Raw genomic sequence first — 13,309 nt, forward strand, 5'->3', positions numbered from 1 at the left:
CTTCCAACTGCCACATTACGACCTTGCTGGTCATGTCACCTTGGGGCCGCCAACTCCGTTCCCTGGAGGTGGCACAGCGGTCAAGAGACATCAATATGCTTTTGAAAACAGTGGCATTGAGGAAAGCAAGGGGGACCAACATTGCCCCTTGTGCTTCACACCTTTTAAATGCACCCAGTGGGGCACAACATGTTTCCGTTGTTTGCATGTACCCCAGTTCCAGCATGGCTGTTGAAAATTCCTTTGATGTTCCAATTGCGGTGCCTATTTTATAGGCAACGGTGTGGAAACGGAAAGGAAATGCCTGCCAATGACTAAAAAGTCATTATATGGGGCGCAGTTTTCATGCTAGTTTGGAGGTGCAGCGGGGTCGAGCTCTAGATTTTTCCTGATGCAACGCTTCCCATTTCTAGAGGGGCTTAATGCAGGCCCCTGCATCCCACGTGACTCATGGGGCTCCCAACTCTCAATGGGCCCCCAACCCCTCAAGGGGGGCCCCATTTAGCCCGAGGCCAATTAATATCTGTGAAAATATGGGAGACTCGGTCCCCTTATCACATTCTGTAAAACATTTTGAGTAACACCGCTTCCCATCTAAACCCAAAAAATTGGAAATTCACTCGCCCATTTCTTCTGACATTTTCTCATTTTTCATGTGTGTCATAGATATGTTTTAAGAGCAGAAGTGTTTTATGAATCCTGTTGCAAAGCACTCATTTAAAATGGAACTAAAACAACCTTTGTAAAAATCCCTGCTGAATACCACTTGTTCTCTGTATAAAACCGAACAAAGTGTGAAATCTGAGAGCTAAAAATATGTGTAGTTGAAACCTGAACAAAACAATTAGGAATGCAGCCTTGTGTTTCTTTCCGGCTGACTGGGCAGGTATTGGAAAGGCAAAATGACAGCACTGCGGCCAGCTGCACTGATTGGATGAAGCAGCTGCTGTGGCAATTACTGCGCCTTGCTGCGGTGCCAGCCGTCCAGCGCAAGCAGCGGGAACCCTTCCAAAGGACAACAGGAGTCGGTGTGTGTTTATGCAGTGTCATTTTCTGCATAACACTGGAGTGGAGTGGGAGGCAAAGAGAAAGATCAGTGCATGTGTGTTTAGTTTTTGAAAAGCAGAAGAAACATTTGAGTTAAAAGCTTTGCAACAGCGGGCATGCACGGCTTGTGCCTGCACCGCAAGCCCTTTAACTGCGCCCTGCTGTGGCACTTCCGAAGCGCAGGGATGCAACATATTTTCAAGAATATGTTGCATATCTGTGCTTCCCCTGCGCTGGTGCACAAACTGCAGCCATGCCTTGGCGCAGGCACCCTTGCACCATGGTCCAAGGATGCCTGCGTCATGGGGAGGTTGTTTTTGTTGCACAAAACCAATCACTACAGGCATTTTCCTCTTTCAAGGTGTGCTGTAGAATGCAACACGCACTGAAAGAGTAAAAAATGAGGAGAAATGAAAACATTTCTCCTCGTTGCGCCTCGGTATCCCACCTCTAGGGTGGCATAGCATTCAGAGGCATCTCCAGATTGATGATTTCTCTTAAATCTGGAGATGTGTCTGGTTCCATGGGTATTGCGTGTCTGCGTTCCACCTGACATAAGTAACACAGGGAACAGTGTCCCACCTGACGTGAGTAACAAAGGGGTCCTCCCAAATATTGGTTTCTGACGAAAGCCATTGACTCGGTGAGGGCACAGGTGGGCTGAAACTTGTAGACCATTTTTTCACCACACGATGCGAGGGATACATTATTCATCCCATTTTCACGTCTTCTTTTATTTTATCCTTAACCTTATCTTTTTCTTTACTAAATCACTTTTTTAGATAAGAGATCATTTCAAGTCACTCTTGTATTTGTGGATCCCAACTAATCTCTTCAGTCAGAGTCCTGGTGGAGGAAATAAGACCCAATGATGATGCTACCAACCATTAGTACGCGGATGTATGACATTACAACGCATGCTTTTACCACGCATGCCTTTACAATGCGGTATTTACATCGCATGCCTTTACAACGCATAGCGCTTTGGGGTGCTGGATAGTGAATAGTTTAATTTACTATTCCAACTCCAGTCCCCGTGGATAGTAGGGAAGGTGTTGGAAGGTAAATTAAATCTATTCCCTATCATAGAGCGCCCCCCCAGCGCAATGCGTTGTAATGGTTTGCGTTGTAAATACCGCGTTGTAAAGGCACTACGTTGTAAAAGTTGCGTTGTAAAGGTTGTTCACCTTAGTACGCCAATGGCAAAGCATATACCACTGGCAGAAAATAGTTGTTGAGAGTCCTACAGATTTTTCATTGAGGTCCCTCTAGATCACATGGCCACACTCTCCTTTTGATCTTTGTGTTTCAAGGGGACATGGGTCCAAGGAAGTGAAAAGTTAACATCCTTGAAGGCTTTCAAGCACTGACGCATGAGAAAAGCTGTCAAATTACTTTTGCCTACTGCGTCACTTGCCACAGAAATTGTGTCACCTGTAGTTCCCAGGTGGCAATCCCAATGAGATAGCTCAACTGCCTGAGTGCCTGCTGCAACAATCTGCGTATAGTATGCAATCCTCTGGTCCAGTGCCAGTGAAATAGCACGTTGGGTTAATGCATCTCCTGCTCAAGTGTGTGTATGCGCATGTTCCACCAAGGTTATTTGTATTTGGTATAGCATGAATCTAACCCCAAGGAGGGGCATATGTCAGCAAGGTTGTTTGTACTTGCCACAGCATGAATCTAACTCCAAGGAGGGACATGACGACTGATAGAGAACATAATTATGTAAGAGGAGCATCTCAAACTTGAGGTGTTTTTTACACAGAGCTGTATTTTATGGGTATGGCTCAACCGAACAATTACTGCAAATAAAAAGATTATGAATGATGAGGAGGTAAGTGATGGCGTCAATACATTACAGCACAAAACAGAAACTCAAAGTCTAGTTGAAAAATGCAGCATAGCCTCAGATTTTAAGCGTGCAGGTAATTTAATACAACAAAGCAATGGCCATTTTAGATTTTCTTTATCTTCATTGTTTGTCCATGTTTTAAAGTTTTAAATATTAATTGTTGGAAAAGTCACAGCAGTCTTTACCAAAGAGCTATTCATGTCAATGGCAGGAAAAAGGCAACAGGAGGTGGTAAAACCAACCAAAACTGGTGCATGTGTAGGGGAAAATGTTTTCCTAGGGTATACATTTTTTTCACGTTAGAGAAAAAGCACAGTAGACTTTTTGCCTACTCATATTTGTGTACATTGTTACATGCACAGCTTGACTTTTTCCAGGAGTATGCCTGGGCCCTGTCACTGTCACAGGTTTCTAGGCATCACCTGGAACACTATTGTCAATTAAATAAAAACACAAACCTGCGCCTATTCGAGAATGGTAAGATGTGGGTGAAGATTTGTGACTTTTCTTTTAGAATCTGACCCTGTACGTAACAGCCTCCCCCGAATGACCTGATCAAAAATAAGAAGGTGATAACAACTTCTCTGGATGCAAAAGAGTTAGAGGAATGCTTTTCATTGTGAGACTCTGCAGGTAGCAGATCGGATTCCAATACCTGTTAATAGCATCCTTTGTTTCTCCTGCCCTGCAGTGCTTCAGTGTGGTTGGGCTTTCCAAAAACGTCAATCAACAAGACAGATGAGGGGTACATTGTATACAATGCTCCCTCGAATATAACATTTCACCAAGGTAAACCAACTTGCTAACTATTTCTGATGGCCAGTGCAGCCAAGTAACAAATCTCTCCCATTGGAAACAAGAGCATTCAAAACATCACAGACCTGGAACCATTGTTATGTTACTTTACACTTTGAATCTCTTAAATCTCGTACTTGCACTATCCAAACCAACGACTCTATGATCCTCAAAAAGCACAGATCTCACTAAAGATACAGCGTTCTAGAAAAAGATAAAGGCATACTGAGGAATCCCCACCCTCACAAATTTAGAGTGGTCCTCCAGGCCTGCAGACAACTAGAGCAAGCACAAGGAGATGATGTACGGAGGGCAGAAACTTTTCAGACACTCACTCCCAGTCACAGATCTGGGTTGAACCCATCATCGTTCTTTAGCTCACTTCCCCATCTCAGTTCAGACCCAGCTATATGCAAATCAGTCTTGACCCTGTGCCTCATGGGAACAGTCCAGCCAGAACTGCCAAGCCAGGTCTTCCCTGAACTTCAAGGAAATTATTTCATGACTTTTTGAACCAATTTTCTATCTATATTTTCAACACTGTCTGACTTCTTATCTTAAGTGGGCTGCCACATTATCCCCATTACACTTTACCGATGACAAATGAAAATCCGCTGAAACCTCGCTGGGGCCACTTTTTCAGATATCTTTTCAGAACTGCTATCTGCCGAGTGCTTCCATTGCTTAACTACCTGTAGAGACTTTGTCCTTTTCTACACTCCCTTTTAAGGGATATGTTTGGTAGGAGAAGTTGTTTAACCTTAAATATAGCTGCAGATTTAGCAAACCAAACACTGAGGTAAAGGAAGGATATAGAAGTGGCCAAGTTTGAGTTTGCCAGAGACGTCAATGGTAATTGTTTCTTTAAGAAGATGTATTGAGTCATCAGCTGGCCTGGTCTTATTACCCATGAGTGTCTTTTTCCCATGTCACAAGCTGCCTACAAAGAGAGCCTGAAATACAAAAGCCTCATTGAAAAAGTAGGAAACTTTGTCTATAAGCATTTGGAGTACATTAACTTTTTAGGAACTCTTTCAGAATTCCTTGCTACTTCTTGAGATGAATTATTGAATTAGTATATTCTTCGGGCAGTGCATTGCACCATCAATTCACATAAAGTTAGGCTGGTAGCATGAATGGGTGAGTGGGCAGCAGGCCTACAGCCCAGCACCGTACCTGTTTGTCTCAACTGATCTCAGCTTTTCCTCCTTGTGTAAAGGAGAGGAGGCCATGAGGGCAACGCAGGTGCCTTGGCCATAACTATGGCCACGAAGAGCTCCATAGCGTATAGCGAGAAACCTGAGAATGCAGCAGTAACAAAACTCCTAGGACTACTCCAAAATATAACCAAATAGGCACAGAGAAATCTGATAGGTTTAGATTTTAATAAGCAGGAATGGATCACAAAGGGGTATTTGCAGTTTGAAATAGTGTTTTATATTTCTCTTAATTACCTTTCCAAATAGTCATTGCCTCCTTCTCTTGACAATTATAAATCTAAATGCCTTTGAACTCAAGAACTACCATCAATGGTTTGAGGACTATCCATTAAGGTGTCAGTATGTGGGGATTCACACAAATTACCCCTGAAACCTCATTGGAATGCCAAGAAGTGCTCCCCGGGGACAGACTTGCTTCAACGGAAACTTCAACACCTTGTTAGAATTTCTGCACAAGCAAGCATCACTTTTAAGGTACCAACCCCCTCGCTCATAATTATGTTAATCAAGAATGGCATTTTGCCGTTTTAACTACTATTATTACACACAGATTTATACTTAGTGCGCAAACAGGTATGTCTCTTATGTCCAATTTGATGATGGGGAAGTGGGTGTGACAAAGCATACCTGCAGACAAAGAGGGTCCACACAAGTGAAGATTTAGAAAATATTATCTTGTAATGTAGCAAAATAGACAACATAAAATACAATGCCACACACGGGCAGGCGTGGATAAGTATTTGTTTTTAAACATTTTGGTCCCGATTCGCAGAACTAACTTAAGATAAAATCCTAAACTTACTACCATTTTGGTACTCACAGAAGGCACTTACTCATTTTGGTATTCACATAAGGCACTTACTTATTTTGGTATTCACAGAAGGCACTTACTCAATGATGAGTAAGTGCCTTCTGAGAATACCAAAATGAGTAAGTGCCTTCTGTGAATACCAAAATGAGTAAATGGTAGTAAGTTTAGGATTTTGTCTTAAGTTAGTTCTGTGAATCTGGCCCTTTTTATTTTAGCATAGAACCCAACCAGTACCTCATGTTGGCACTTTGTATCATGCAGGATACCACAATAGTATACTTGCAGCTTTCCAAGATACGCCCTTCTAAACCCACAAAGCCCCCCATGCACAGGGTCTATTACATCTACAATGCATCAGAACCATACCTTCCCTTATTCCCCAACATCATGTGCATTTGTAAAGTACACCTACAGCCAAGGGTATCTTGGCGCTGAATAACAGATGTTCATTGTTACCCAACTCAATGGCACTCATTTTATCAGCCTCAGAAGGATGACAGACTGAGTAGACCTGCTGGGATTTGAACCTGTGACCCTAAGGCCAAACATAGGCCTCTAAAGTGGACTCATTAGTCCACAATGCCACCAGACCCGATTACAATTTCCTGACATTGGCCATATCATTTTCCACTAACGGGGGCGTCCCCTACCCTCATAGACCTGGCATTTAGCCACCCGTGGGTACGTATTTGAGGTTAAGATGTCTGCAGTCCCTCTAATCAAGCACCAATACGGAGTAACGAAATATAGCAGACTACCATTCCAGTTAATCTGAGATACATTGTAGATCCTGAGACTTTAATTCTTTTGTTACTCAATCCCAGCAGGTCCTTTTTAGGTCTCGTGACCTATCAATGCGCATGCGCATTGAGAGAAGCGAGACCATAGGGCTTTAAACAAAGCTTAACTAACTGTGGCGATTTGGTGCTGTGCCCGTGCGCTTTTAGGTCAATGCGCAAGCGCATTGACCTAAAATGCGCGTGCACAGCATCAAATCGCCAGCCATCTGTTCCCCAGCTTGGATCTCCTGGCTGCTCCTCCCCTAATTATCCGCACATCAAAGGCTGCTCCCGCCCCCTGCTTCACACTTCAAACGAATGCTACCGAGAGCATTTCCCGCCCGGCCGCTTTTAATTTCATAACGCAAGCAGTTCCCCCCTCCTCCCTCTCCTCCCTCTCCTGACTTTCTCCTGCCTGCCACACCAATCCAAACTGAGGCGCTGCTGCTCCAGTCCCTGTATTACTCCCACTCATCTATGATTAGGAATAAAAGACTGTCGGTTAAAAACAGTTTCAAGATAAAAATGGTTTCCCATTACTTTTGCAGAATGTTCTGCATTTCCTTAACCGCCTCCAACTCTCCGACTTTCACATGCACATACCACTTTGCTGATACTGACCGAGACATGCGCTTTATAAGCAGGAAGTAGAATTCTACAGGAAACAATACTACCGAAGACCATTCGAGGGTGTGAGCTCAATGCCACCGAAGAGTACGTACAATTATTATACTTAAAGTTCAGTCAACTACCCTTGATGCACGGACAACCTTTGAAGAAAGTGAAAAGCATGTACCTTCACCCTCACCCTCACCCTCACTCACCCTCAACCCCTCACCCTCACTCACCCTCAACCCCTCACCCTCACCCACCCTCACCCTCACCCTCACCCTCACTCACCCTCAACCCCTCCCCCTCAACCCCTCACCCTCACCCTCACTCACCCTCAACCCCTCACCCTCACTCACCCTCAACCCCTCACCCTCACTCACCCTCACTCACCCTCACCCTCACTCACCCTCAACCCCTCACCCTCACTCACCCTCACTCACCCTCACTCACCCTCACCCTCACTCACCCTCACTCACCCTCACCCACCCTCACTCACCCTCACTCACCATCACCCACCCTCACCCTCACTCACCCTCACCCTCACTCACCCTCACTCACCCTCACTCACCCTCACCCTCACTCACCCTCACTCACCCTCACTCACCCTCACCCTCATTCACCCTCAACCCCTCACCCTCACTCACCCTCAACCCCTCACCCTCACCCTCACTCACCCTCAAACCCTCACCCTCAACCCCTCACTCACCCTCACTCTCACTCACCCTCAACCCCTCACCCTCAACCCCTCACCCTCACCCTCACTCACCCTCACCCTCACTCACCCTCACTCACCCTCACTCACCCTCACCCTCACTCACCCTCAACCCCTCACCCTCACTCACCCTCACCCTCACCCTCACTCACCCTCAATCCCTCACCCTCACCCTCACTCACCCTCAACCCCTCACCCTCACTCACCCTCAACCCCTCACCCTCACCCTCACTCACCCTCACCCTCACTCACCCTCACCCACCCTCACTCACCCTCACCCTCACTCACCCTCACCCTCACTCACCCTCACTCACCCTCACTCACCCTCACCCTCACTCACCCTCACTCACCCTCACCCTCACTCACCCTCACCCTCACTCACCCTCACCCTCACCCTAACTCACCCTCAACCCCTCACCCTCACTCACCCTCAACCCCTCACCCTCACTCACCCTCACTCACCCTCAACCCCTCACCCTCACCCTCACTCACCCTCAACCCCTCACCCTCACTCACCCTCAACCCCTCACCCTCACTCACCCTCAACCCCTCACCCTCACCCTCACTCACCCTCAACCCCTCACTCACCCTCACTCACCCTCACCCTCACTCACCCTCAACCCCTCACCCTCACTCACCCTCACCTCACTCACCCTCAACCCCTCACCCTCACTCACCCTCACCCTCACTCACCCTCAACCCCTCACCCTCACCCTCACTCACCCTCACCCTCACTCACCCTCAACCCCTCACCCTCACTCACCCTCAACCCCTCACCCTCACTCACCCTCACTCACCCTCACCCTCACTCACCCTCACTCTCACTCACCCTCAACCCCTCACCCTCACTCACCCTCACTCACCCTCACTCACCCTCACCCTCACCCTCACTCACCCTCAACCCCTCACCCTCACTCACCCTCACCCTCACTCACCCTCAACCCCTCACCCGCCCTCAACCCCTCACCCTCACCCACCCTCACTCACCCTCAACCCCTCACCCTCAACCCCTCACCCTCACTCACCCTCACCCTCACCCACCCTCAACCCCTCACCCTCACTCACCCTCACCCTCACTCACCCTCAACCCCTCACCCTCACTCACCCTCACTCACCCTCACCCTCACTCACCCTCACCCTCACTCACCCTCACCCTCACCCTCACTCACCCTCACTCACCCTCACTCACCCTCACCCTCACTCACCCTCACCCTCACTCACCCTCAACCCCTCACCCACACTCACCCTCACTCACCCTTACTCACCCTCACCCTCACTCACCCTCACTCACCCTCACCCTCACTCACCCTCACCCTCACTCACCCTCAACCCCTCACCCTCACTCACCTTCAACCCCTCACCCTCACTCACCCTCACCCTCACTCACCCTCACCCTCACTCACCCTCAACCCCTCACCCCCTCACCCTCAACCCCTCACCCTCACTCACCCTCACCCTCACCCACCCTCACCCACTCACCCTCACCCTCACTCACCCTCACCCTCACTCACCCTCACCCTCACTCACCCTCACCCTCACTCACCCTCACCCTCACCCTCACTCACCCTCACCCTCACTCACCCTCACCCTCACTTACCCTCACCCTCATCCTCAACCCCTCACCCTCAACCCCTCACCCTCAACCCCTCACCCTCACTCACCCTCACCCACCCTCACCCTCACTCACCCTCACCCTCACTCACTCACCCTCACCCTCACTCACTCACCCTCACCCTCACTCACCCTCACTCACCCTCACCCTCACTCACCCTCACCCTCACTCACCCTCACCCTCACCCTCACTCACCCTCAACCCCTCACCCTCACTCACCCTCACCCTCACTCACCCTCACCCTCACCCACCCTCAACCCCTCACCCTCACTCACCCTCAACCCCTCACCCTCACTCACCCTCAACCCCTCACTCACCCTCACTCTCACTCACCCTCACCCTCACCCTCACTCACCCTCACTCTCACTCACCCTCACCCTCACTCACCCTCAACCCCTCACCCTCACCCTCACTCACCCTCACCCTCACCCACCCTCACCCTCACCCACCCTCACCCTCACTCACCCTCAACCTCTCACCCTCACCCTCACTCACCCTCAACCCCTCACCCTCACTCACCCTCAACCCCTCACCCTCACTCACCCTCACCCTCACTCACCCTCAACCCCTCACCCTCACTCACCCTCAACCCCTCACCCTCACCCTCACTCACCCTCACCCTCACTCACCCTCAACCCCTCACCCTCAACCCCTCACCCTCACTCACCCTCACCCTCACTCACCCTCACCCTCACCCTCACTCACCCTCAACCCCTCACCCTCACCCTCACTCACCCTCACCCTCACTCACCCTCAACCCTCACCCTCAACCCCTCACCCTCACTCACCCTCACCCTCACTCACCCTCAACCCCTCACCCTCACTCACCCTCAACCCCTCACCCTCACTCACCCTCAACCCCTCACCCTCAACCCCTCACCCTCACCCTCACTCACCCTCACAACACATATTGTGTTACAATAGGTGTCACATTTGCGAAAGATAAAACTATTGGCATTGTAAATAACAAAGCTATTAATTTCGCTATTTTCAAAACAAGCACATAAATAAAAAATGTGTGCTTTACAATACCAATAGCTCAAACTTTCCTAATGCGAGACCTATTGCATTGCTGTGCTTCTCTCCCCTGCTGCACTCTCCTGCTCTCTAGAGATGTGGCCTAACGACCAGAGCTGCCATCTAAGTCACGTAAATACAAAACATGTTGCATTCCAAATGCTATTGGTGTCACCCTTCGCGAAAGTTATAACTATTGGCATTGTAAATGACAAAGCCATAAATTTAGCAATTTTAAAAACCAACAAATAAATAAAATATGTCATTTACAAGACCAATAACTCCAACTTTTCTAATGCGAGACCTATTGCATTTCCAATGCTTGTTTAATGTGGTACTGAACTGTTGCAATGCATACAAGGACAATCATTTATTTAAAAAAAATCCAATGTTAAGGTACTCAATCCAGTGTTAAGGTACTTACCCTACTTGCATCCACATAATGTAACCTGTAGGATTCCCCAGTGCTCTCATTCACCAAGTCGAACTGGTGCCGATATGCCACACAGATCATATTGTCGTTGTCACCCGTAGGTCCGTCCACTAATGACATCACCACAGGCGGATCCGACAGACAAATCTCCTGTTTGCAGAAAGACATCACACATGTGATTACATGGTTACTTCAGAATGTAATTCTGAGTGAATATTTAATAAAAGTGCAAAACATCATGGAATATAAAATATATATATTTTTTACATCATTTGTGCCAATGGTTTTGAGCATAATGGCTACTTTATTGATCCTAGTTTTATTACTCCTTCAACAATACTCCAAATATTTTCCTGATTTAATTATAATAAGTTCGGATGTGATTTATCTGGCACATCTCATTCTTAGCTTGTTATCCCAGAATACAAATGACCACAAGGATGTGATGCTTGACTGAAAGAGGGGGGTTTTGATATGTTCCCTTTAATAACAATCCCCTTTCTTTAAATACACCTTGAAGAAATCTGACCGGCTAAGAGGCCTTTGGCCTTGTGGTGTATGATGTAACCAGGAGCCCTCAATGACAGTAGACCACTGTCTATGGTTACCTGTTATGTATGCTCTAGTTATAGTATATATGCATGGCAAAGTTAATATGGTGGTTATTGCTACTGTTGTGTGAGGGAGGACCATGACTCTCAAGAGTGCAAGCCTTGAGTGGGTCTTGTTACCACGCTTCAAGCTCTGGTTCGGTGGCTGGTACACTAGGCATCCTTTTCGTTGCATTCATCGATCTAACATTGCATGGGTGGGAAATCCATGAAGTACGAAGGACAATTCAACTGTGCAAGATTCAGAAGTCTGTAGGTTTTGGTAAAGCACTAGAACTTTATTGCTTTGTTTAATTGTCTCTTTTTTTCTTGTTGTCTTTCTCTCTTTCCTCTCTGTCTTGTTTATAATGTTTAGCAACCTAATATTGTGCACTATTATTATTATTATTAGTAGTAGTAATAATAGCATTAGTAGTAGTATTACTTTCACTATTATTATGCTTATTTTCATTACTATACTTATTCTTACTATAATATTATACTTATTATTATTACTATTACTGGTATTATTATGATTCTTCCTTTTTTTATTATTATTTGTATTTTTATTATTGTTATTATTATTATTGTTATTATTATTATTGCACAATATTGCCCTCTGTGTATCTGCATGCATGGTTTACTCCAGGGCACTGGCACCTGTGTGTTGGTGTGCTCTATGTTAAAGGCTAGTACTCTCAGTGAAGTTAGCCAATGACTGAAGTGGGTTTATCCACTTAAGTTACCACTGCATGTTGTGGTGGACAGAATAAAAATGGGAATGACACATAAACAGGCCAATGTATGATGAGGGGTGGCTGAAAGCCCCTATAATAGTTGTATTATAAATAGATTTTACTAAAATTAAAAGGCCTTGGCTATCGTCTGTTCTAATAAAGGTATGTAGTCATATTCAGAGTAGATTTGGCTAAATGCATGCAGTCAGATAGTATGCCAATAATTCCGCTTTTTGTGTATGGCCCATTCTTATCTTCAGTTAATTGATTCTATAATGGAAAATTCTACCCTGTATATATAACATATGTCACCAAGAAATTTCTGAATCATATCAAGCTTTGAACATAGGTGGATAGTCATGTCAAGGTTTGAATATAGAAAGATCTCTTGTGCTGGCCAAAGTGACGTGGGTTTTGCAGTTCTACAACCAGCTGTCTCAGACAGCTGGTTGGAAACCACGTGCACGTCTCGAGGGCCTGAAGGAGTGTCCAGCCAGTCCGCTCCATCTAATCCTGGTGCTTCTCTCAGGTTGGTTACCAGCATGAGAGTAGCGCCACGATTGGTTAATGGAATTGGCAGGAGCATTCAGAGCCGAGAGACCGGAGTGAGGAGGAAGCTAAGTTACTTTATTTATTTTTTATTTATAGCCACCCACCTTGACTGCATGCACGCACCTAGTCCACCCATTTTCCCGCCTCACCAATATATGTACCTGCCAGAAGTCATTTTGTTGGTAATTAGGCTTGCCACTCAGGCATTGAAAACATTATAAAAACGTATTCAGTAGTATTTGAGGCTTTAACTGGCGAAATCCAAGCAACCCATGACTATTCGTAGGTCAAAATAGGCTTCAAAATTCTGCCATTTACGTACTTGGGGATTTAGGAGCCTGTATAAACTTTTAGATTCCAATTCACAAATGAAAACATTTACCTGAAGTGTAAGTTTAGACCTGAAGTGTAAGTTTAGACCTAAAGTCTATCTTTTGACCTAAAGTCTAACTTTAGACCTAAAGTCTAACTTTAGACCTGAAGTCTCACTCTAGACTTCAGGTTTAAAGTAAAATTTCAGGTCTAAAGTTAGACTTC

At 46.4% G+C, this 13,309-nt stretch overlaps 1 protein-coding gene across 1 annotated transcript in view; it reads right to left on the reverse strand.

Annotated features, from left to right (window-relative positions):
* Positions 1-13,309, reverse strand: part of GARNL3 (GTPase activating Rap/RanGAP domain like 3) — a 1,031,878-nt gene that overhangs the window by 43,852 nt on the left and 974,717 nt on the right. Inside the window, exon 22 of the mRNA XM_078641846.1 lies at positions 10,885-11,043. Within this exon, the coding sequence (XP_078497972.1) occupies positions 10,885-11,043 (159 nt within the window). The remainder of the gene's footprint in view (positions 1-10,884; positions 11,044-13,309) is intronic.

Source organism: Lissotriton helveticus, chromosome 5_1, assembly GCF_964261635.1.
Source record: "Lissotriton helveticus chromosome 5_1, aLisHel1.1, whole genome shotgun sequence".
NCBI classification, from domain to species: Eukaryota; Metazoa; Chordata; class Amphibia; order Caudata; family Salamandridae; genus Lissotriton; species Lissotriton helveticus.